This window comes from Podarcis erhardii, assembly GCF_964252035.2.
Source record: "Podarcis erhardii genome assembly, chromosome: 1".
NCBI lineage: Eukaryota > Metazoa > Chordata > Lepidosauria > Squamata > Lacertidae > Podarcis > Podarcis erhardii.
In genome coordinates, this window is record NC_138497.1 from 132,288,833 (window position 1) to 132,313,571 (window position 24,739).

General features: G+C 43.0%; 1 protein-coding gene across 1 annotated transcript; it reads left to right on the forward strand.

The window, feature by feature from the left end:
- Window positions 1-42: 42 nt before the first annotated feature.
- On the forward strand, window positions 43-22,937 carry FASTKD2 (FAST kinase domains 2). Its single transcript, XM_081874388.1, has 13 exons — window positions 43-113; window positions 1,607-2,429; window positions 9,745-9,848; window positions 11,384-11,492; window positions 12,708-12,831; window positions 13,675-13,814; window positions 15,196-15,368; window positions 16,253-16,416; window positions 18,583-18,804; window positions 19,851-19,929; window positions 21,055-21,169; window positions 22,598-22,688; window positions 22,836-22,937. The coding sequence occupies exons 2-13, from the start codon at window positions 1,707-1,709 to the stop codon at window positions 22,841-22,843; spliced, it is 2,052 nt and encodes a 683-aa protein (XP_081730514.1). The 5' UTR covers window positions 43-113; window positions 1,607-1,706; the 3' UTR covers window positions 22,844-22,937.
- The last annotated feature ends 1,802 nt before the right edge of the window (window positions 22,938-24,739 follow it).

Below are 24,739 nucleotides of genomic sequence, written 5' to 3' on the forward strand. Positions count from 1 at the left end.
CGTACCTTCAAGGGAGGCTCCTTTCCTTTCTCTCCCCGCCCCCTTCATTCGCCGGCTCGGGTCACGTGTCAGCCTGGCGCAATGGCGGCGCCCATGTGAGGAGAGCTCGGCAGGTGAGGGCGAGGCGGAGAGAGCGGCGCCAGACCCGCGGTCCCGAGAGAGGCGGGGGGGGGCTGAGGGGGGGGGAGCGGAGGCGCGTGGCCTGAGTCTCTTATGGATTACACCAAGGTGTTGTCTATACTGCAACTAAGGCTTCTCTTTCTCCTCTTCTACGCTCCCAGAATGCTTACATGGGAGTGGAGGGTCCATGTCTCGCTTGCCTGGTCTGGTGCCAAGTTTGTTGAGTCTTCCTGCCAGTTTTCCTTTCTCCCGCATTTGGATCAGAGCTACAAGAGGGCACCCCTCTGTGTTGGGAAAAGATCAAGCCATGTAATGTGTGATTGTTTTTCATAGAGTCATCTTGATAATGATGATGATGATGATAATAATAATATATTTGTGTACTGCCCTATACCTGGAGGTCTCAGGCAGGGGCGCCGACTTATAAAAAATATTGGGGGGGGGCGGGGGCCCATACCGACTTATAAAAAATATTGGGGGGCCCAAGACCTCCAAACCGCTGCTGCTGGGGGAACGAAAGGGGCGAGCCCCGGGCTGCCCCGACCTTAAGTGAACCTGTGAGGGCCCGCCCTTTGCGGCAGCCGATTGGCTGCCGCCGTGGGCGGTGAATATTAATGAGCTAGGGGAACCCCCGCTTCTCGCGGGGCTGACGCCAGCCCCGCGAGATTGTTGATGGGTCGAGAGCCCGCAACCCCACCCCCTCTCTAGATCGGGAGTGGCTTTGTTTTAACTCATTACTGAATGTATTTTAAAAGGTAACTATCGTCAAACAAGGAAAATAAAAAATACCAACATAATTTTGTGATTTTACAAAGCATAATATAACTAATAATTTTCTTAAATTATTGGGGGGGCAGAGCCCCCCCAAACGAATTTTTGAGGGGGCTCGGGCCCCCTCAGGCCCCATGGAGTCGGCGCCTATGGTCTCAGGGTAGTTCACAGAAGAAAATTAAAATATAAAACCACCACATATATACACACACACGCACACACACATACTCTCTCTCTCTCTTTCTCTCTCTCTCTCTCTCTCACACACACACATATATACAGTGGTGCCTCGCAAGACGAAATTAATCAATTCCGAGAGTCTCTTCATCTAGCAGTTTTTTCGTCTTGCGAAGCAAGCCCATTGACGGCTTAGCGGATTAGCGCTATTAGCGGCTTAGCAGCTTTTAGCGGCTTATCGGATCAGCTGATAAGCGGCTTAGCGGCTTAGAAAAAGGGGGGGGGGGAGGAAAAAAACCGCCGCAGGAACTCACAAGACATTTTCATCTTGCGAAGCAAGCCCATAGGAAATTCGTTTTGCGAAGCACCTCCAAAACAGAAAACCCTTTCGTCTAGCGGGTTTTCCGTCTTGCGGGGCACCACTGTACACACACACACATATACACATATGCGTACTACACCAAGTATGTGTACATTTGATGGTAATATTGCAAGTGTATTATGTTCATGAAACTACCATTTTGAATTCATTTAACAGGTAATCTACATGATCTACTTCTGACTGCCTTATTTGTGTTCTGAGGATTTTATGAAGTTGTTTTCTTTGAACAAGTCATCATAAAGCACTAAAGAGCAAAATGAATAAGAACCTGGATTGTTTTCTAAGGGCAGTGAGACAGCTGCAGGCATGTCATTATGCACAGAGTCCTTTTTCTCGAACCACAAGGAGAGCGTTTGCACTGGGGGTTGATGGGCCTAAAAGTGCTGCACACAGTATTTACCTGAGGCGACTCCTGTCTTATGCATCTCCTTGCCAGTTGCAATCATCTGTTAGATTTTTTTCTCAAGGTACCCTAAGTATTAATGCAGACGGTACCAGTGCAAATGAACAGAAAACTGCTGATGCTCTCTTAGATGACCATGTGCAAGGCCCTGACCTAATGACTGTTGCACCCACCCAGCTTCCATCTGGTTTCTTGGGATCCCCAAAGGAAGTCAGAAGTACAGTGGAAGAAAAGGATGAAGAAAACACGCCCCAGCAATTCTTTAAGGACCTTCAAAAATGTGCATCTCCCAGTGATGTACTAGACCTTGCTTCAAAATTTCCAGATGCTCCAAAATACGCCAGTAACTGTCTTGCCACTATGTGGACGCTCACAAAAAAGCTCTCGGAAGATCAGAAACATTATGAGAGACGGTTGATGTTTGAGCACCCTCAGTTTAGCCAGGTCTGTCAGTGTGTGATGCAGGAGGCCAAATACATGTGGCGTGATGACTTGGCATACAGCCTGCTAGCTGTGGTGAAACTGGGCGTCCCACAGAACACCCGGTTGGTTCAGACCTTGCTGAGAGTATGCCAGGTAAGTCACAGAAATTCTATAGTCTTGCACTGAACATAAGGGATGATTATATAGTAATGAATTGAGCTCCAGACTTGTCAATGGGGCCATTCATCTGGCATGGGCAGGGAAACTCTAGCAAGCTAAACTAATGATTTTATAATGAATACTTTGGTTTTCAAAGTTCTCCCACATACATTCTCATAATCGTGTAAAATAGGTCATAGAGCAGCCCTAATGTTCATTGGTTTTCCAACTCTCCTATCTGTTACCTCTGGTGCACACAATCTTGTGAACTCTGTTCTCCACCTGCTCTTTAAGGATAGATAGGAGAATGAGAGACCCACATAGCAGTTGGCATAGCAGCCCTGTGAAAAATGCAAGGTGGTGATGTGGCACTGCATGTTTGTGATTCTTTCCTCATAGCAGTAGAAACTTGCCAGATACACAGACCATCAGAGGCGTGGCAAGCCCTCCTGGTGGACAGGGTGTTGCTGAAGGCTCCTGTTAACTTCTTAATGTACATTTTGCACATGGGAATTTCCACATTGTAAGAATTGCCATACTTACAGTTTGAAGAACACAACAGTAAATAAGGAGTAATCGCACCAAACAAGTACACTTTGTTAATTCGACGTAATTGGGTTATGGTAAAGCTGGAGTTGAAAATGCATTTGTTTAATATTTGTTTAAATGGTAAAATTTGGAATGAATAACTGTCCTTGAGGCTGCAGTTCTCAGACGTACTTCTGAGGAGACGTGTTCCCTTTACGTGAAAGATTGCTGAAAACCGGGTTTTCTTGACTTCCGGTGCAGCGCGATCTCGTCGCAAGCGGGGATTTTTCCGTGAGGGAGATCCCGGGCTATTTTGGAGGAAAAAGGGGTGCTACAGGGCGCGGTGGCCCCCAAAAATACCACTGGTGGGTGTCCAGAGGGTCAGGATCCCAGCGGACCAGGAGCGGTCAGCCCGGCCGTCAGGTAGCTCCGAAAGGAGCGAAGAGAACGGCGGAGCGGACTTGCGGGTCGAGGGAAGCCATTATCTGCCTCCAGAATAGCGAAGCCCCGAGCTTGCCGAGGAAGCGCTACGCTCTCAAACTAAAGAAATCCGGTACCGAATAAGCAGAAATTCGAAGCTATAAAACAAGGAAGTCCCGGAATAAAAAGGAGAAGTTGCGGAGCTCAGCTGACAGCCGAAATCAACTTCGACGCAGCACTTTTTGCAGAGCTGGGAAAAGTGAAAGTGAGTTGCCCCAGCGGATACCGCTTTTCCCCCTTGTCTGAACTCTGTTAAAAAGTAACTGATTTCAAAGATACTGTTATAGCAAAGGGGGGAACAGAAGTTTAACTGTCTCTAACTGAAGTCCTGGGTGAATCGGAGGGTGTAAACGATAAAAGGGACGCTTCTCTACTTGTACGCAGCAACAAAAAGCAGCGAAACGGAAGAGAAGGTCCCGACGCCATTACAGACATTTTATGCGTCACGTATGGACATCTCAGCGGAATATTTTTGAGCAAGATCGAGCAACATCAGTTGGTTGGTGCAAATCGTCCTGCTTATTTTTTTCTTTTTTTCTTTTTTCCCCTCCCCCTTTTTTTTGTCTATTTTGGGCTTTTCTTCCTTAATTACTTGTGGAGTTTATTTTTATGAATTGGGGACGCGGAGACTGACGGCGACGGATACTTTCCTTTGCTTGCCTCTTCTTCTCCTCAGTTGGAGTAACGCTATACAGACTAAGACCTCTAGTGGATAAAGAGAGGCAGCACAATTTGTTCTTTATCTTTCATTTTTTACTCAACTGACAGACTTTGATTGTCGTTCAGCAGTTATCTAAGCGATTGCTCCTGAATACATAATAGGACCACCTTACTTCAAAGGGGTAGAGGGCTCTGAAATACCCTTCTTCCATCCCCCTCCAACTGAATCTGATGAACTAGTTACTAAACTGTTATCTCAAATATTATACCTCCCCTCTTTGTGTTTGATAGGACCTTACTAAATGAACATCATTAAAAAAGGATTAGCCTGAGTGGAGGCAAGAAGACAATACAGCGGACTATTATTCGAACTTCTGGTGGTATATTCATAAGTTGTAAAAGCCATAAAGACTACTTAAACTTAAATAATTGTTAAATTGTACATAACTGTGAAATAACTGTGAAAGGACAGAATTGGGATAAGTTGATAAACTTTGTTGGGAGGAGGTTGTGGCTGAGGGTTAGGCAAGAAGTTGTTGGTGTGAGGGGAGAACCACTGGGTCATAATGTCAAACCCAACAAAGAAAGGGGCTGAGGGGGGGACACCGGTAGAGAGGAAAGGATCTAAACAAGAGATAGACTTTAAAGCAGATATTCTAAGAATGTTTGCGGAAATAAAGCAGAGTGAAAAGAATCTAGAATCTAAATTAGAACAAGTAGATAATAAAATTGGAAAAATGGATAAAAAAATTGACGAAACAGTAAATGAACTGAAAGGGCAAATGAAAGAAGTGTTTAGAAGGACTCAATCGGTTGAGGAGGGATTAAAGAAGACAAGATTAGAAATGAAAGAGGTTAAACGGGAAGAAGAGAGATTAAAAGTAGAAATGACGGATCTAAATAAAGCACAGGAAGAGATAAAGGATGTGATAGCGATGAACGAACTTCGGATGAGGGAGGTGAACCTGAGACTTAGAGCGGTGCCAGAGACTCAAGGAGAGAATATCAAAGACAAACTAATAACAGAACTGGCAAACTGGATGGAACTACCTACAGGAGAGATGGCAAAGGCGGTCCAAAGTGCATTTAGAATGAAAGTGAAGACAAATAAAGCAAAAAGATTTACAGGGGATTGCTTGATTACATTCAAGGATAGAGAGATGAGAAATTTGATCCTGCAGAAGAACAGAGAAAAAAGATTGAATATAGATGGGAACTTTATAATCATTTTTAAAGATATACCAATTAGGCTGCTTAAACGAAGAGACCCCTACAAACTGCTGACCCAGACATTAAAGAGAAACAATATTGAGTTCAGGTGGGAATTCCCAGAAGGAATTTCATTTATGTATAGAAGTAAGAGGCACAGACTGACAAACCCAGAAGAAACTGGGAAATTTTTGAGGAAATATAAAGAACTCAAAGTTGATCCGGAGGAAAGTAAAGGAGCAGAGGGAAGAACACCAGAGCAACTAAAACCAAAGGCGGTGGAAGGAGAGAATAGAAGGGAAACGGACGAGGAAGAAGACGAGGAAGAAGAAGAGGAAGACAAATTATAGGCAAACAGCTAGACTTTATTCAAAGTAAGATATCATGGCGCTAAAAATTTGGAATTGGAACATAAATGGGATGAACGAAAAAAAGAAAAGGAATAGTATTGAACAGTTTCTAAAAAGGAAAAATTTAGACATCATATGCCTACAAGAGACACACGTAGCAAGAAGACACAAAAAAATATTAATTAATAAAAGACTGGGAAACGAATTTGTATCGTTAGATAAGGAGAAAAAAAGAGGAGTGGTTTTATATATTAGAAAACAAATTGAAGCGAAACAAATTTTCAAGGACGAAGAAGGAAGGATAATTGCGGTTCGAATCAACTGGCACGGAGAAAATCTGATTATTGTGGGGATCTACGCACCGAACGGAAATAAAACAGAATTTTATAAGGTGTTAGAAGAGAATCTATCTGAATATATGGATCAAAAAATCATTTTAATGGGTGACATGAATGGGGTGACCTCATTAGAAATGGACAGATGCAGAGAAGGAATAAGTAAAGAAGGAAAACTACCAAAATCCTTTTTTCGATGATTGAGAGTTGCAATTTGATAGATATTTGGCGCCTCAAGCATCCATTAGACAAACAATTTACATTCTATTCTGAACCAAATAAGTCAATGTCAAGGATTGACCAGATTTGGATCTCGAGTGAACTGACACCAAGAACCCAACGGATAGAAATTCAACCGAAAGTAATCTCTGATCACAACCCGATAGAATTTGAATTAAGAAGCTTCGAAGAAGGAACCTTTAGATGGAGATTGAAAGATTATCTCCTAGATGATCAGAAAATAGTAGAAAAAGCGCAAAAGGAATTATCAGAATATTTCATAGCCAATTGTAACAAAGGCACAAAGGATAAAGTAGTATGGGATGCCAGCAAGGCAGTAATGAGAGGCTTCTTCATTCAGCAAAATTCAATTAAAAACAAAAATAGAGAAAAAGAGAAAAAAGAAATTTTGAAGCAAATTATGGATAATGAACAAAAATTAATTAAGAAACCAAACAATTTGGAGATAAAAGAAAAAATTAAAATTCTACAATCACAGTTTGCCATTATAATAAATAGAGAAATAGAGTGGAATATAAAGAAGTTGAGACAAAGAAACTTTGAATTTGCGAACAAATCAGGAAAATGGCTCGCATGGCAATTAAAAAAAAGGAAAGAACAGAATACAATAAATAAGATTATAATAGAAGGAGAAGAGATTACCAATCCAAAGGAAATAAGAAAGGGATTCTTGGACTATTATAAAAGACTATATAAAAATACAGAAAGAAACAACTCGAGGAAAATAGAGAGATACCTGAAAGAGAAAAAGACACAAAAGATCCCGACTGAAAAAAGAGAGCAACTGAACACTCCAATTGATATAGCAGAGATAAAAGAGGTGATTAAAGAGTTAAAAAGGGGGAAAGCACCAGGGCCGGATGGCTTCACTGCCTGTTATTACAAAGAAATGGAACCAATTTTGATAACACCATTGAAGGAAGTGATGAACAATATTCTAAAAGAGGGAGAAATCCCGGAAACGTGGAAGGAGGCGTACATTACATTCATCCCAAAACAGGACTCAGATCTAACCCAAGTCAAAAACTACAGGCCGATTTCACTCCTAAACCTAGATTACAAGATATTTGCTGCAATTCTAGCAAACAGGCTGAAAAAGATTCTGTCAGAAATCATACATAAAGACCAGGCCGGCTTCTTACCAAACAGACAGATGAAAGACAACATAAGATATATAGTTAATGTGATGGAATACCTGTCTGATAGGATTGATAAAAGAGCCGCAATGATCTTTGTAGATGCCGAGAAGGCATTCGACAACATAATATGGGACTTTATGATGAGAAACCTAGAATACATGGAGATAGGCGAAGACTTTCTTAAGGGAGTCAGAGCTATCTACACAGATCAGAAAGCTAAACTGATTATAAATAATGTAGTTACAGAAGGAATAAGGATACAAAAGGGAACGAGGCAGGGATGCCCTCTCTCGCCGTTACTTTTCATAACGGTATTAGAGGTTCTTTTGAATTCGATCAGACAAAACAAGGCTATAAAGGGAGTGACAATCGGACAGAATGAGTACAAGACCAAAGCATTCGCAGATGACTTGGCTATAATGATAGAGGAACCAACAAGTACGATAAAAGCAGTTTTGGAGGAAATGGAACAGTTTGGAAATCTGGCAGGCTTTAAACTCAATAAGAAAAAAACAAAAATAATAGTAAAAAATATGGATCAAGATCAAATAGAAGCAATGCAACAATTAACCCAAATAGAGGTGGTCAAAAAGGTAAAATATCTGGGTATTTGGATAACTCCCAAAAATATAGATTTATATAAAAACAACTACGAACCAGCTTGGAAGGGAATCAAAAAGGACTTGGAGGTGTGGGCAAAATTGAAATTGTCATTTTGGGGAAGGATCTCTACAATCAAAATGAACGTGCTCCCAAAATTACTGTTCCTATTTCAGACTATCCCCATAATTAAGGGAATTAAGATCTTTAAGGAGTGGCAAAGAGTGATCTCAAAATACATCTGGCAGGGCAAAAAACCGAGAATCAAATTTAAATTGCTAACAGATACAAAAGAAAGAGGAGGTTTTGCCCTGCCAGATCTGAAATTGTATTACGAGGCCTCATGTCTTTGCTGGACGAAAGAGTGGATTAAATTGAAGAATAATGAACTGTTGGATTTGGAGGGATTCAACAACAGATTTGGGTGGCATGCTTATTTATGGCACGAAAAAAAGAGAGTCCATAAGGGCTTTGAGAACCACATATTCCGAGGTCCCTTAATTGAGGTCTGGGATAGATACAAAAATCTATTAGAACTCAGAACACCACGCTGGTTTTCACCCTTAGAAGCAAAGAGTATAAAGAGATTAAATATGGGAAGTAAATGGATAACATATGACCAACTGTTATATAAAGAAGGGGAAAAGTGGAAAATAAAACCGTATGAGCAGGTGAAGGAATATGTTTATGACTGGATGCACTATTTCCAAATGAATGAGGTGTTTAAAAAAGACAGTAAAGAACGAGGTTTCATGGACAAAGAATCGTTATTTCAAAGCGAGGTTATAGGTAATGATACGAAAAATTTATCAAAAATGTATAAACTGTTATTGGATTGGAATCTGGTAGATGAAGAAGTTAAGTCGGTAATGATTAGTTGGGCAAAGGATGTGGGCCACAATATACAATTTGAGGAATGGGAAAAATTATGGAAGGAGGGCTTAAAATTCACGGCATGTATGACGTTAAAAGAGAACACGATGAAGATGTTTTATAGATGGTATATGACACCGGTGAAATTGGCGAGGATGTATAAGACATGCAATAGATGCTGGAAGTGTAAGGATAAGGAGGGTACATTCTATCACATGTGGTGGGGCTGTGGGAAGGTGAAAGACTTCTGGGAGAAAATATACAATGAGTTAAAGAAGATCTTAAAGTATACGTTTAGAAAGGAGCCAGAAGTCTTTTTACTAGGACTAATAGGAAAGGAAATAAAAAAGGAAGATTGCAAATTTTTTAGATATGCAATCACAGCCGCAAGAGTGTTATTGGCCCAGAGATGGAGACAACAGGAAATACCGACCATAGAGGATTGGAGAACAAAATTGTTAGAATACGCAGAGTTAGATAAATTGACAGGAAAGATTAGATACTTAAGAGACCAAAAATTCATCGGGGACTGGAAGAAATATGTAGATTATCTGGAATGCTTAAGTAAAGGAAAGATGACGCTTAAGGGATTTAAAGAAGCACTGTAAAAAAGTAACAAGTATTGATTAAAGGGAATAGGAGGAAAAGAGATAAATAATGTCAATACAAGATTGAGGAATGCGTAATGAAAGTGATGAATACGGATGATTTACGGGACAGCTGAGGGAAGTTTGAAAGAAAATGTAGTGATGAAAATGATGTGAAACTACTGTACATATATATATTATTTTTCGTTGTTGTTGTCGTTTGTCTTGTTTTATGTTTATGTTTTATGTTTAATAATAAAAATTATATGAAAAAAAAAGAAAACCGGGTTTTCTTGTGCTTTGAATAGGAACGTCTCAATGAATTGGATGACCGATGTCTCTCAGTTGTTGCAAACACTTTGCAAGGAATGGAAAAGTCCAAGAATGTGGAAGCTCTTCAAGTTGGATTGCAGTAAGGAAAAACAGTACATTGACTTCTAATACGCATCATAATTACAAAAACCTTGCTGTAAGGTCACCAGTATATGGATCACACTGGCCAAGGCATCCCTGTTCAGGAATGGGCATAGCTGACATACCAAGCAAGTTTTGGAAGTGCCCTCCTTGTCACAGAGCTCACCTAGGCCTCTAATGACAGTAATGGATCTTAGAGCAACCCCAAGCTACATACCTGTTCTTTCTTTAACTTACAGTGTGTGATATGATCAGGTGGCGATGCTTGGGAACAGATAAGGCAAGCACAATACCAGTCCCCCACTTAAGATCAGTCATGTGTTTTTTCTTTCTTAATGTTTCAGAAACAAAACGATTCCTTTCTGATGGAGAATATATGACATCTAAAATGCCACATTCATATACTGCCATTTTTAAAAGGCATTTCCTCTTAAATCCAAGGAAACTGTCTTGGTTCTAAGCCTGTGTCTGTCATCCTTAATGGACTGGATGAGAGTGAGCAAATTGAAATTTAATCCAGACATGACAGAGGTGCCCTTGGTCAGTTGGAAGGCTGAACAGGGAATTCAGCCTGTGCTGGATGGGGTAACCCTGAAGACGCAGGTTTGTGCTTTGGGCAGGCTCCTGGATTCAGCCCTGGCATGGATGCTCCAGGTCTCTTTGGTGGCCAGGAGTGCATTTGCACAGTTGAAGCTAATGCTCTGGCTGCGACCGTTCCTTGAGATGTTGATTTGGTCATGGTGACATACGCCTTAGCTAAATTCCATTTGGATGACTGTAATGCACTCTATGTAGGGCTGCCTTTGAAAAGTGCTCATAAACTTCAGCTGGCTCAAAGAGCTGCAGCCAGATTGTTGAATGGGGCTGGTTACAGGGAGCATACAACTCCCTTGTTATAACAGTTGCACTGGCTACTAATTCTTTCTGGGCACAATTCAAAGTGCGGGTTACAACCTATAAAGCCCTCTATGTTTAAGGTCTGAGCTATCTGAAAGATCGTATTCTCCCAGTTTCTATAGTCTTTGGGCAATTTCCCACCCCAATGTTTTTAGATGCTTTTATTTTGCCTAGGACTTGCCGATCAGAAGGTCGGCGGTTTGAATCCCCGCGACGGGGTGAGCTCCCATTGCTCGGTCCCTGCTCCCGCCAACCTAACAGTTCGAAAGCACGTCAAAGTGCAAGTAGATAAATAGGTGCCGCTCTGGCGGGAAAGTAAATGGCGTTTCTGTGTGCTGCTCTGGTTCGCCAGAAGCGGCTTAGTCCTGCTAGCCACATGACCCGGAATCTGTACATCGCCTCCCTCGGCCAATAAAGCGAGATGAGCGCTGCAACCCCAGAGTCGGTCACGACTGGACCTAATGGTCAGGGGTGCCTTTACCTTTACTATTTTGTCTGTAAGCCGTCTTGAGTCCCTGTCACAAGCAAAAGGCAGGGTAGAAATAAGTTGTTGTTGTTAACTGTCCTGTATGCTTCTGCCCATGTCACATTCTTTTTCCAAGCTGACTGAATCCCTTGCTCTTTTCAAAAAAACAGATTACTGGTGGAGCAGAGAATCTCCAAAATCTCAAATGTGCTTGTGTTGCAAAACATGATGAAGGGTCTTGGGAAGGATGCACCACTCAAGCTTAAGACAAAACTGGAGGTAAAAAATGGGAGTTATTAATTTAGTGTATCCAGGTATAGGGCCATAACCGTTGCTGCAGCTCTGCTTGCATAATGGACTTCCTCTGTGCAACAGAGCTTCCTCTTCCACTCCTGTCCCCTCCAGCCTGCTTACATCCTCAAAACCCATGCCAGAGGGTTGGGAGACCAACTGGGAAAGATTTTTTGGGGGGAGAGGAAATGGAAATACTGTTTCACAAGCAAAACACCACTGGCACGGCATTAGGTAAAGGAAGAGGTATGTAAGTCATTCTACGACTAGAAGCTTGTATTAGAAGCAGTCCCCGGTGTGATTCCCACACAGCCACACCCTGCAGACCACAACACATTTTAACAATGGAGGAAACGGCTTCCATTATTCTGAGGGTTTTGAGAGTGGTATCATGTAATATAAAGAATCCATTTATTTCATATCATATTAACTCTCGTAATTGCAGCTGCACAATAGAAGTAAATGCAATATTGCCCGAAGCTCTTTTTCAACCATTTTGAAAGAAAGCAACACATTCTTTCTCTCTCAGTGTAGAAAGAAAGGGGAAAACTGATAAGGAATTGGATATACAGTGGTACCTCGGGTTACATATGCTTCAGGTTACATACGCTTCAGGTTACAGACTCCGCTAACCCAGAAATAGTGCTTCAGGTTAAGAACTTTGCTTCAGGATGAGAACAGAAATCTTGCTCCGGCGGCAGCAGGAGGTCCCATTAGCTAAAGTGGTGCTTCAGGTTAAGACCAGTTTCAGGTTAAGAACGGACCTCCGGAACGAATTAAGTACTTAACCGGAGGTACCACTGTTGATATCTGTTCCTTTTTTTAAAAAAAAAAAATATTTTTATTGGTTTTTTTTCACAATTTTATACATTTTAACTTAACCATTTCAAACATTAAAATACAAGGTTCTTTTGAATCTTTGGGCCTCCTTCCCTCCCTCCATGGGTTCCATGTTTAAGATTAAATTTGCTGCATCTTTTACCCTTATCCATCTATTAAATATCCATAGTTATCATAAGCAATCCCACATTACAAGTGTCATTACATCCCTGCTAATGATTTTAACCGTTTACAGGGGTCTTTAAATTCATATCAAATATCCTTTATTAGGCATAGCAAACCACACATTAACAGACACCGTATACAAATTGTGCATATTAGGACATTGATATTTCTGTCTCATTCAAATCTGTTTTGTTTCAGAACAAGATTTTGTATCACATAGATCAACTTACTGTCCCAAATGCTCAGCACATGTTCACCTTGCTGGCTGAAATGAATTACCGCTCTGTTCCAATCCTGAATGCTTGCAGTAACAAAATAATAGGTAAGTCAGAAAGAATGTGAGAATTTTTGTCTTTAATTTTTTTAAAAAAAAATCTTGCTTAAACTAAAGGAGGACAACAGTTTAATAAGAAAGTATGGAGAGCAGAGCCATCTGCCAAGGAACACAAAAAGGAGAGAGAAACAGGGATTTGGGATAGTCAAAGGAAAACTGTTTTCTGCAGCTCTGCATGTCGTTATAGCATGTCTGAATCTGTCCAGTTGCCATGGTTTGAGAGGGTTGGTCCAAAATACAGTGGTACCTCAGGTTACAGACGCTTCAGGTTACAGACTCCGCTAACCCAGAAATAGTACCTTGGGTTAAGAACTTTGCTTCAGGATGAGAACAGAAATCGTGCTTCGGCGGCAGCAGGAGGCTGCATAAGCTAAAGTGGTGCTTCAGGTTAAGAAGAGTTTCAGGTTAAGAACGGACCTCCGGAATGAATTAAGTACTTAACCCGAGGTACCACTGTAATATGGACCAGGATCCAAGGAACTATGCAGCTAATTCTGTGCATCCAAGTGTGTGGTGGGTAGGGCTCAATTTACTTTGTAACTGCATCCCCCACTATCACATGACAAGCAGAATTTGCAACCGAGGAATGTTTTAAGAACGGTTTGTTGTATGGCATGGCTTCTGCTGTTCAAAGGAGGAATATCAAAAAAACTCCTGGGTTAACTCTGGTCCCTTTTATCATCTTAAGCAGCTCTTTGGTTCCATTACCTTTATGTTTTGCTGTGATTTTAGGTGACATTTCTTTTAACAAATGAAATACATACTTCCATCTCAAAGGGTACTTCAATGCAGTTTGTGCAATTTCCATTTTTATTTTTGTGTGTGAATCAGAGAATATCCCTGGAACTCCCTTCCGGCGTCTGCTGAATATTTTGAGGTCTTGCAAAGACCTCCTGTACCGCAACAGCAAGCTTTTTTCTGCAATAGCGGATTATGCAGCATCCGTCTTCTATATGTGGGACACAAAGCAGGTAAACTTTGGGATAACAATATTAATTTGCACATTTCTGGCATTTTAAATAGAAAATTGATGCCAATATGGAGCTGGCTGTAGACTTCAGTAGTTGTAGTTCTCAAACTGCATTCATTCAAGCGTTAACTTCTCAGCATTTTGATTTACATGTAATGATAAGTCATGGTTTATTAAACTGGTTTATTGGATTGTCCAAACCTGACCCAGCAGCTTAACCATGGTTTATTAACCATGAAGAAGCTTATAAACCTTGATTTGCATTAGCTGTGGCTTTTTGTTAGGGACGAGGGTGGCGCTGTGGGTTAAACCACAGAGTCTAGGACTTGCTGATCAGAAGGTTGGCGGTTCAAATCCCCGTGATGGGGTGAGCTGCCGTTGCTCGGTCCCTGCTCCTGCCAACCTAGCAGTTCGAAAGCACGTCGAAGTGCAAGTAGACAAATAGGTAAACGGTGTTTCCATGCGTTGCTCTGGTTCGCCAGAAGCGGCTTAGTCATGCTGGCCACATGACCCAGAAGCTGTACGCCGGCTCCCTCGGCCAATAAAGCGAGATGAGCACCACAACCCCAGAGTTGGTCACGACTGGACCTAATGGTCAGGGATCCCTTTACCTTTACCTTTTTTGTTACCTGCAAACATGGCTGATATCTGCTGGGATAATCTAACTCTTAAGATAATCCAACTCTGAATAATGAGGCCCTGACACCAGATTCACCAGGGCAGCCTGACAGTAATCCAATTCATTGCAATAATCTAGTCCAGATTGTGTTTACTGGCAATGCTGTTTTGCAGAGCAATCCCAACCCTTGATCTGCTTGCTTCTGCTAGTGAGGGAGGTCTGGCATCAGCAGGAAAGCCCTGCCAGTGAGGAGTGCCCCAATGTACCCACCCAAGAGGCAGGTGGGCTTAAGCCACCTCCCGTGGTCTTGCTGACAGCAGCAGCCTGTGGAATCCCCCTGACATGAGGCAGGACTGAGCCACCACGTGACCTGCTGGTTCTGTTTTACGAGGGCAGCATGCGCAATCCAGGCGTCTCTGCTGTGACAGCTAGGGTGCTGGTGTGACAAAGGGACATTTTTCCCTCGCTCCACCCCACAACCTGTCCTGGCCAGTGTGAGCACTGCTGCCAACTGGAATTAGGATTGCATCTTTAATCTGATGTTCCAAAATGAAGGGTGTGTGTCTAAAATTAGATATAGGGGGCACAGCAGAGGAGGTGGTGGGAAATTAAGGAAGCCATAAGCTGGGCAAGAATGTGCATTTGTTTCAGTTACACCTATTTCAGCTGAATATAGTTTTATATTAAGAAAAGTCTTCAGCCCAGTTGTCTCAGTAGCGCACTTGATATATGCATATTATGCTGACTTCTCTTTTGATTTCAGGTAGTCCTGTTTCTTTCTGCCTTTGAGAATGTTGGCTTTCGACCCGTTGATCTGATGGATGCGTTTGCTGAGAAAGTGACGTCCGATCCTGAATGCTTAAGCATGAGGGATCTTGTGACCGTTCTGCGAGCCTATTCTTCTCTCAACCACACCCCCAAAAGCCATAATCAGGAGTAGGTTCTGGCTTAGAACGTTTATTATTGTGTTACATGGTAGCTAATGGAGAAATTTAGCCCAGATAGCAATATCATCATTTGCCACAGAATTACCGTATTTTTCGCCCTATAGGACGCACTTTCCCCCCTCCAAAAATGAAGGGGAAATGTGTGTGCGTCCTATGGGGCGAATGCAGGCTTTCGCTGAAGCCTGGAGAGCGAGAGGCGTCAGTGCGCACCAACCACTCTCACTCTGCAGGCTTCAGGAAGCTATCTGCAAGCCTTGGGAGCCCAGCGGGAGTGCCCGCCGGGCTCGCAAGGCTTGCGGGCAGCAGCCCGAAGCACAGGGCACTCTCTGGAGGGTGCCCTGGGCTTTGCGCAGATGTCCGCAAGGCTTGCGGGCAGAAGCACGGGGCACCTCTGGTGCCTCTGGTGTACAAAACTGTATTTCCTGTGATTGATAGATAAAATTAAAGGCAAATAGGACTATCTGCCTCTTAGAAGTGTCTACATTGTCATGGGACTACCACATCACATAAAAAAGATCCAATTAGGGTGACTTGACTACCTAAACAAAATTTGGGACCTGGTTAATATTAAAACAGAAGCCCCCACTCTAGTACAGAGCAAACCAACTCACAAATATATAAGATGGGACAGGCTGTGAAAACTAAGTTGCTCTTTGTACACTGGAATCAGTGGGAGATTGCATTTCCATTAGAAAACGGGAACTTGTATCTGTCAGATGAAAACTCTTTGTGTGTCTGTGTGTAGCATCTGTGTCTTGTCAGCCAGTCATATTTATTAATTACATAGCTCTCTATATCTGTAGTGAGGCAGAGTATATTGTTAATTAAATCATGAATTTGTGCTTGACAGTATTTTTTTCTCACATTTTGAAGGTTCCTTGAGGCACTGAATAGTGTCTTGGATAAGTATCTCCCCAAGATCTCTAACGTGGACTTACTGAGAGCTGTATATTCGTTCTGCATTTTAGGATACTTCCCCCAATCTGCACTTAAGCAGCTTCTACTCGATGAAATCCTCCACAGTCTGGTAGCAACAGGTCAGATTTTCCTCTTGACTCATATGCTTCCTCAAATGAAAGCTGACACCACAGCTTTAGATTGTGTATGAATTGTGTTATTTGTTTGCAAAATCAAAACTGTGTTTAGAATTCCTTAAATTAGTCCTATAATAAAAAAGTGCATTAAATGCTCATTTTGCTTTCAGCAGCAAACAACTGCTTATAGTGCTTTGGTATATTAGTTTTGCAGTTTTCTTCTCTGTGCCCACGTAAGAAACAAGGAAAGTTCCAGTGCATTTCTATTCTATCGCATTCGGGTGCTTGATTTGCCACTGTGGGTAGCCTCAAACAAAGCACAATAGTTTCTGTTTCCACAACGGAACTGCCCCCCCCCTCCACATTATTGTTAACTAATTTAATCTGGGTGACAGATGCCTCAATAAACAAAACAGGAATTCAGTGATCTACAAAATGTTGTTTTCCATGGGTATTTGGACGGCTAAAAATCAGAAGCTTTTTGTCAAAGAACACTTACCGTCAGCTGGAGAGAAGTGGCGGTTGTGGTCTGGTGCAGGGAGTTGGGACAGCCGAGGGAGGACATCACTTTCTTCTCCCCCAGCCATGCTGCTTCCTGGAGCTCACCCACAGGTGCAGCCAATCACAGGCGAGCTAGGGGGCACGGTTTGGGAGCAGACCAGATGGAAGACTTCTTCCTGCTGGTCCAGTCCCTGGCGATAAAAGCCAGCCATGCCCAGGTCTCAGCCTCAGTCGTTGCTGGATTCCCCAACCCACCCTCCCAATCTTTATGCTTACGGGCTGCCCAAGGACACACCGGCAAGCCCTGTGTAGGGCTTCGCTATTAAGTCCTCGGCCGCTGTATTTGGGGTCAGGTAGGGTCCTGTCATCAGACTAACAGCTTGTCTGAGCATTTTGCCTCCTTCACAGCAACTGTCATAGCTTTGTGGGGGGATAAGGCATTGGGTTCGATCTCTAGTTTAATTGGACAGGGGGTGCTCCCCCCACTCTGCTCTTAGGGATCAGGGTATCCCCTTAAAGGGATCCTGTGGGAGGTGCTTCTGTCCAGACAAGAAAATAGGATGCTGATGGGCCACAGCACCCCGCATTGGTCATCTTGGGGGGGGGTGTCACCCTGATTTGGTGTATGCCATAGGGCGATCCTTAACCTTGGTTAACCCTGCCACATCGACCAGCAGTCAGGATACACACCCAGTGCCCATGCCAAAACCTGCTGACATCTGTAATCAATAAAGTTGGGGCTTGTTTAAATCCCAGTTCATCCTGTGTTTACTGCAACTATTTTCTGCCTCGGTGCCACCATCTGCAGCTCCACTGCAGCTGGGCTCACAAATCTGCCTCCCCCCTTTTTTCTTTGCACTGTACATCATTCCTGCAGTAAGTAGGCATCACTTATTTCCCCCAGAATGCAAACCTCAAGATAAAATGCAGTAGAATAGTGGTAACTATGCAGTTGATGCCACTGAGTTGTTTTGTGGTGGGTTGTTCATTTTTGCAAGCTGTTTTGGATACTGTTATAGATAAGCAGTCTAAAAAGATTTTTAAATAAATCAGTTCTCCCACTTCTCCTTTTATAAAGCGGTATCCCCCTCCTTCCCCTGTGCTAGTTGCTCACTCCCTACCTGTTGACCAGGTATCCTATAGCCTCCGGGTGGTATTCTTTTTGAAAAATAATAATTTTAAATTAGATTTTCCACAGTGATAACACAAACCACAAAGCAAGATGATACACAAAAACAGAAAAAGAAAAAAGAAAAAAAGGGGGAACAATAAACAGATAAACAATAACAACAAACTTAATTATTCACAAATCCAACCTTTTAAACATCTTGGTTGACTTCCTCAAATCCCTCCCTTCTCAGTTTCCTTGTAATTAAAGCCTCTGGGTGGTATTCAGCTATGTTTTACTCAGAGTAGAACCTGTTGAAATTAACAACCCTGGCTTAGTCCTGTCCCTTAATTTCAGTGATTCTACTCTGGTAAAACCTAGATGAATACCACCATGCGGTCTAGCCACTTGTATATCTTGTAGGGCATTAGAGCAGATTTATTTTGGTGAAGTCATGTGAAAATATTAAACTACTGTTCATCAAGACTTTTCCTGCTACAGAAGAACTGTATGTTAAGCTTGTTTGAAAATAATATTGCTGTTTCTTTTGTTTTCCCCAGATGGCCAGAATATAGAGCAGAATGAAGTAATGTTGCAGACCATAAATGCTTGTTTAGAACTCGATAGGAATTGTTTCACTAAGCCAGCAGCCTTATCGGTGAAGGAACTACCATCAGCCCCTACTTTTAGCTTTCCTGACGTTAAGGAGATTCTGCTTTCACTGTTGGGAGATGAAAGTCTGTTTCAAGCAAACGTACCAGTGATTCACGGTTTCTCTCTAGGTATGGGACAGCGCATTACGGTTACTGCCTTTATAAAATAATGGCGATTTGCGGAAAACTGTGGAGGGCAAATTGGGAAGAGAGGAACGACGAGCACAAAGAGGCACTTGGCTTGAGCAGAAACGTGCCAGTAGGAGCTTTGTTGTGATCTACGGTTGCATGATTAAAGTAGATTAAAGCAGTTTGTTGTCCTAGCACAACAAATCTAACAAAGAATCTTGACTTCTTGCAATCTGGAAAGTGACCAGGAAATGTAAAGTGTGGCCCGAAATGAATGTTTGATGGGAAGACAAGTAAACACCCCACAAGATAATCAGCATGAATGGTATCGTCTCTCCACAAACAGATTAAAACAAATGCTCAAAAAAGACCGGAGATAATTTAACCACCACATTTGCACACGCAAATCAGGATGAACGCTGGTCATCTGGTGGGGAGAGATGGTTACTTCTGCTAATTTCAGTGGGCCAGAAAGAGAGGAGCTGAGGCTCAGGTCTTTCTGGAAATGGTACCTTCTCATCTCGAAGCTCTTGCCCTCTGCCAAATCCCTCCTGAGTGTGGGTTCTGTTGAGATTCCTGCATTGCAAGGGATTGGACTGGATGACCCTCTGGGTCCCTTCCAGCGGTACAGTTCTTTGATTCCTTTCTCAGCAGTGAGAGAAATTAGCGTTGTGTATGCCAAGATGCCATTTTTATCCATTTCATTTTAAAAGCATGGCATTGGAAATAAGTGCCTGGGTTGCACCTGGCACAAATTCACGCCACTCCATGGTCTGAGGAAAATATCTAGCGTGTGCTGGATTGTGGCTCATACCTGCAATTTCCCGTTTTTCCCATTTAAACCTGCCTTTCCCCAGGCTGCTGCAAGAGTTGTAGTTTCCTTTATTAGTGGCTGTAAAAATTTATAGCCCTGATAATGTATATTTGGTATAACTGTTACTAAAACACTAGTGTTTACACCTTTTCTTTTTACTGCACATTTCTGAATAGAGTGCAGTCTTGTAACAATTTATTTTATAAGAATGTAATATTTTCCCCTTTTTCAGATTTTGAAATCTTAATGGATGCAGAGAAGGGAATAGTGATACCAAATGCTGAAGTGACAGATAAGTCTGACATTCAAAGGTACCTTTAGCTTGAGTACAGGGTTTCTTTCCATTTTTATTTCATGGGCTTTTCCCAGCCTCAACTGTTTAGCTTTCTTAATCTTCAAAGACATGAAAAGTTAGTTTATTTGCATGGGTGGTCCATATATTTTAGTGAAGAGGTTAGTCAGAATGTGCTGGAAACATAATTTCAGTGGAGAGCTATAACAAACACTCTGCCTTATTTTCTGGCCTATTTGTATTAAAAATGTATTTACTAACTAGATCACTTGCTCACCCGATAGTTTGTGGCAAGGAATTTGATAACTAAAACAAAAATGTGAGGCTTTGACAACCCCCCACTGGACGCTCTCAAGAGTGCCTTGCGAGTCAGAAGTGGTGATGTGTTTTTTAAAAAGAAAATAAGCTATAAGGAGTATAGCATCTAGATCAAAGAAAGTAATAGTGCCACTGTATTCTGCTCTGGTCAGACCTCACCTGGAGTACTGTGTCCAGTTCTGGGCACCACAGTTCAAGAAGGACACTGACAAACTGGAACGTGTCCAGAGGAGGGCAACCAAAATAGTCAAAGGCCTGGAAACGATGCCTTATGAGGAACGGCTAAGGGAGCTGGGCATGTTTAGCCTGGAGAAGAGGAGGTTAAGGGGTGATATTATAGCCATGTTCAAATATATAAAAGGATGTCACATAGAGGAGGGAGAAAGGTTGTTTTCTGCTGCTCCAGAGAAGTGGACACGGAGCAATGGTTCCAAACTACAAGAAAGAAGATTCCACCTAAACATGAGGAAGAACTTCCTGACAGTAAGAGCTGTTTGACAGTGGAATTTGCTGCCAAGGAGTGTGGTGGAGTCTCCTTCTTTGGAGGTCTTTAAGCAGAGGCTTGACAGCCATATGTCAGGAGTGCTCTGATGGTGTTTCCTGCTTGGCAGGGGGTTGGACTCGATGGCCCTTGTGGTCTCTTCCAACTCTATGATTCTATGATTCTATGATAAGCGTCAATGTAATTGTCACTGAACACGCATGCATACGGGCCTTCTGCCCCGTGATCCTTGTTTCAGTACACTGTTAGCTGCAGTGTCCTTCAGACTAGTGCAGCCAAGTTCATGACTTTTGTAGACATCATTACTGCTTCTCTTGGTTATAGGATAGCCGTGCTGTGTGCTCCTGCGTCCGCGCTCTGTTTTGCATCCGAACATCCCCGAGGGAGGTTGGCCATGAGGATGAGACACCTGCGTCTTCTGGGCTATCGCGTGATTCTGGTAAGGGAAGCCAAAATGCTGCTCCATCAGAAAACTTGGAACTCTGTTAATTTTAGTAGTCCTGAGCAGGTTGTAAGAAAAATTTGAAAACAAAACAAGGTACGGGTGACAATCCAAGCCCCCGTGTGTATACACCAAATCACATAAAATGGGGAACACCCTGTGTGTCTGCTGAGAAAATCCCACTGTTTCTCCGGCTTGTGCAGAGACCCTCCCCAGATCCTGAAGGCTCCTGTCCCTAACTGTGCAAGCCCAGGCGTCCTCTTTGGGCCCTGGGCCCTCATGAGTCAGAGGCTTGTTGAGGCTGCAAAGGTAACACACAGGGAACCTGCCCAGCACGTCAGCTGAGCTGGTCAACCAAGCGCCTCTGTCCTTCTGGTTTATTTCCCCTAATATTTGCACAGCTGACAGGTGGGGAAATGGCTGAGGCTGCTGCGCTACCCCAGATGTCAGCTGTTGGCTGGGGAGGCTGAGCAGTTCAACAAAGCCCTGCTGCCCCTCCGGCTTGTGAGGAGACTCTCTGCGGAGCCCAAAGAAGACGTCCTCTTGAGGGTGCTCCCCATTTCTGGGTACTTGGCACCGTGTATGTGTGTGGTCGTGAGCAAACAGAATGCACGCAAATGAGGAGCTGCCTGTATTAATTTGTGTCTCTGGATAAAAGCACTTTTATTTTTAATACCCGAACCCCTGTATTCACAGGCTTTGCATAAACTTCACAATAAGAAGGCAAAGTATTTATATTGGTTTGGAACATGGCTTGAATAGATATATTAATTGATGCAGTGGTACCTCGGGTTAACTACTTAATTCGTTCTGGAGGTCCTTACTTAACCTGAAACTGTTCTTAACCTGAAGCACCACTTTAGCTAATGGGGCCTCCCGCTGCGCCGCCGGAGCACGATTTCTGTTCTCATCCTGAAGCAAAGTTCTTAACCTGAAGCACTATTTCTGGGTTAGCGGAGTCTGTAACCTGAAGCATATGTAACCTGAAGTGTATGTAACCCGAGGTACCACTGTATATTAATTCTTGAACTTTGGAAACATGAGCGTACATGCAGACGATTATGCTGTTTGTGGAGCAATCCAAGCCCCTTTTCTACCACACTGGTGGGGTTCCTCTGCCCAGCTCATCTCTACTGGTAAAGGAGCTCCTCTGCACTCGCCAAGGGCATGGGTGGGCAGATGGTGATTTCTCTGCTGGTAATAGCCAGCGAAAGCTTCTGCAATGAAGCCTGGTCCTGGCAAAGAAAAGATTGGGGCTTGTGTGAATGGCAGGGCTGTGGATGCAACAGTGGCTCCGGCCTACCACTCCCAGGTGGGAGATTAGGATTCCTGCTTTATTCCTTATATAAATCACCTAAAATGTGCAGGTCTTTTGTAATTCGCATGAAAACTGACATTATTTCATTCTTCCTTTTTTCTGTTCAGGTTCATTACCAGGAATTCCAGAAACTGAAGAAAGACGAGGCAGTTGAGTTCTTAAAGGGAGAAATATTTTCAACAGAGGCACACTTGGTTTCTGATTAGATTTACAGTGTTTCCCAACCTTGGGCCTCCAGCTGTTTTTGAACTACAATTCCCATCATCCCTGACCTCTGGTCTTGCTAGCTAGGGATGATGGGAGTTGTAGTCCAAAAACAGCTGGAGGCCCAAGGTTGGGAAACACTGGATTAGAACATCCAGGATCACTGTTTAAATTAATATACCACATTGCTTTTTTTCTTTTTCTTTTTGCATTTTAAGAAAATAAATGAATAAGATTCCCTCATTGCCTGTCCTTGCCTTAGAATTCTGTTGACTCAGATTTGTTATAGACTGAGGAAGGATGAATTTCTTTGCCTCTGGTAGTGTTTATCACTTTTGAGTCCTCACTGTTTAGCGAAGACTGGAGAAAATATATTTCAAATAAATAAAACTAATCATCAGTTGTCTCCATCCTTAGAAAGAACTTGGCTGTGAAACGCTACATTCTTATTTATTGCCTAACATGAGACTTTAAGGACATAATCCTCTAGCTTCACAGAGAATCGTAGAATTGGAAGAGACCCTGAGGCTCATCCAGTCCAACATGATGATATTTTGGTGTGGTCCTTTGAGAGTAGAGCAGGCTTCCTCAAACTCGGCCCTCCAGATGTTTTGAGACTACAGTTCCCATCATCCCTGACCACTGGTCCTGCTAGCTAGGCATCATGGGAGTTGTAGGCCAAAAAGATCTGGAGGGCCGAGGTTGACGCAGCCTGGAGTCGAGCATCAAGAGTTCACAAAAGAGAAGTGCCTGGGTTCGAGCCTGGCAAGAAGCCTTGCTACTATATGCAGGCCTGTTGGAAGTGATTCTGTGTATTGGGTGAGAATGTGTTCTGCATATGCTCAGAGACACTCACTATATTGCTGCTTGACATTCCTAGTATTTAAGGTGGGCAATTGGTGGCAGAACTTGCTTTTAAATCCCAGGCTGCTTTGTAAGACTACATAAAATTGGACTCCAAAATAGATAAGTAGGTTCTTCTCTGTATTGGGTGAGAATGCGTTCTGCATATGCTCAGAGACACTCACTATATTGCTTCTTGACATTCCTAGTATTTAAGGTGGACAGTTGGTGGCAGAACTTGCTTTTAAATCCCAGGCTGCCTTGTAAGACTCCAAAATAGAGAAGTAAGTTCCCAGAAAGCGCACATGGGGACCCAGCATGACCTGTGAATTGCTTCCCTGGGCTGCAGTCCCACTGGGGCATATATGTGACTCTCACAGCTGCTTGGAAGAGAGGCTTGAAGCATGGCTCTCTCCTGCCTGATCACCACGTTCCCAGTGGAAGGGACAGCAATAACCACCTGGGGAGACCCAACCCCATTAGCGCTGCTTACGTGTTTCCCGTGTGTGCACACACACGACCACCCTTTGATGTGGCGTTGGGTATGCAGTGACTCCCACATGGTGTTTGAAGGGAGCCTTTGCCCAAAGTGATTCCATAAATGGTCCCCAAAGGAATGTATGATGCTTCACAGGGTCATGTTTGCAAGCATTACGTAGAATCATAGAACTGGAAGGGGCCCAGGGGTCATCTAGTCCAGCCCCCTGCAGTGGGCATCTCATTCAGATTCATCCTGAGTGCACTTCATTGTGTGATCATTGAAATGGGAAATACAACCCTGCAACCCCCCCCCCCCCAGCACGCTTGGTTTTGAGTACATTTTCTGAATTCTACTGTGAACTGAAAGTTGTCAACCTCTTGTGCTATATTATCTTCTCACCACTAATATCCATTAATAAGATAATAAGAACTGTGCCACATTTTTAAAAAAGACAGATTCAAAGTTGGGCACTGCAGTATCCCCCCCCCCAAAAAAATAAGAAACCCCACCACCCCACAGATTCTTCTCATTACCATCCCCAGGTATATCTACCTGAGACTACTTTTGATGCATCTTCATGCTGTGATACGCAGGTTCACCCAAGATAATAAGCAGGATATATCTTTGGATGATTCCTCCCTAGCCAGTTATTCCGATCATAGGGGACAGAAGCGCTGGTTTCCTTGCTATGGTTGGAATTACTGCTGAATGATCAAAGTAA

What these genes read in the sequence shown, in the direction of transcription:
- FASTKD2 (XM_081874388.1), top strand. Translation starts at nt 1,707, where the DNA reads ATGAATAAGAACCTGGATTGTTTTCTAAGGGCAGTGAGACAGCTGCAG. An exon ending in GCTCTTCAAGTTGGATTGCA is followed by an intron (nt 9,849 to 11,383) that starts GTAAGGAAAAAC and finishes TCAAAAAAACAG; the next exon opens with ATTACTGGTGGAGCAGAGAA. An exon ending in GATAAGTCTGACATTCAAAG is followed by an intron (nt 19,930 to 21,054) that starts GTACCTTTAGCT and finishes TCTTGGTTATAG; the next exon opens with GATAGCCGTGCTGTGTGCTC.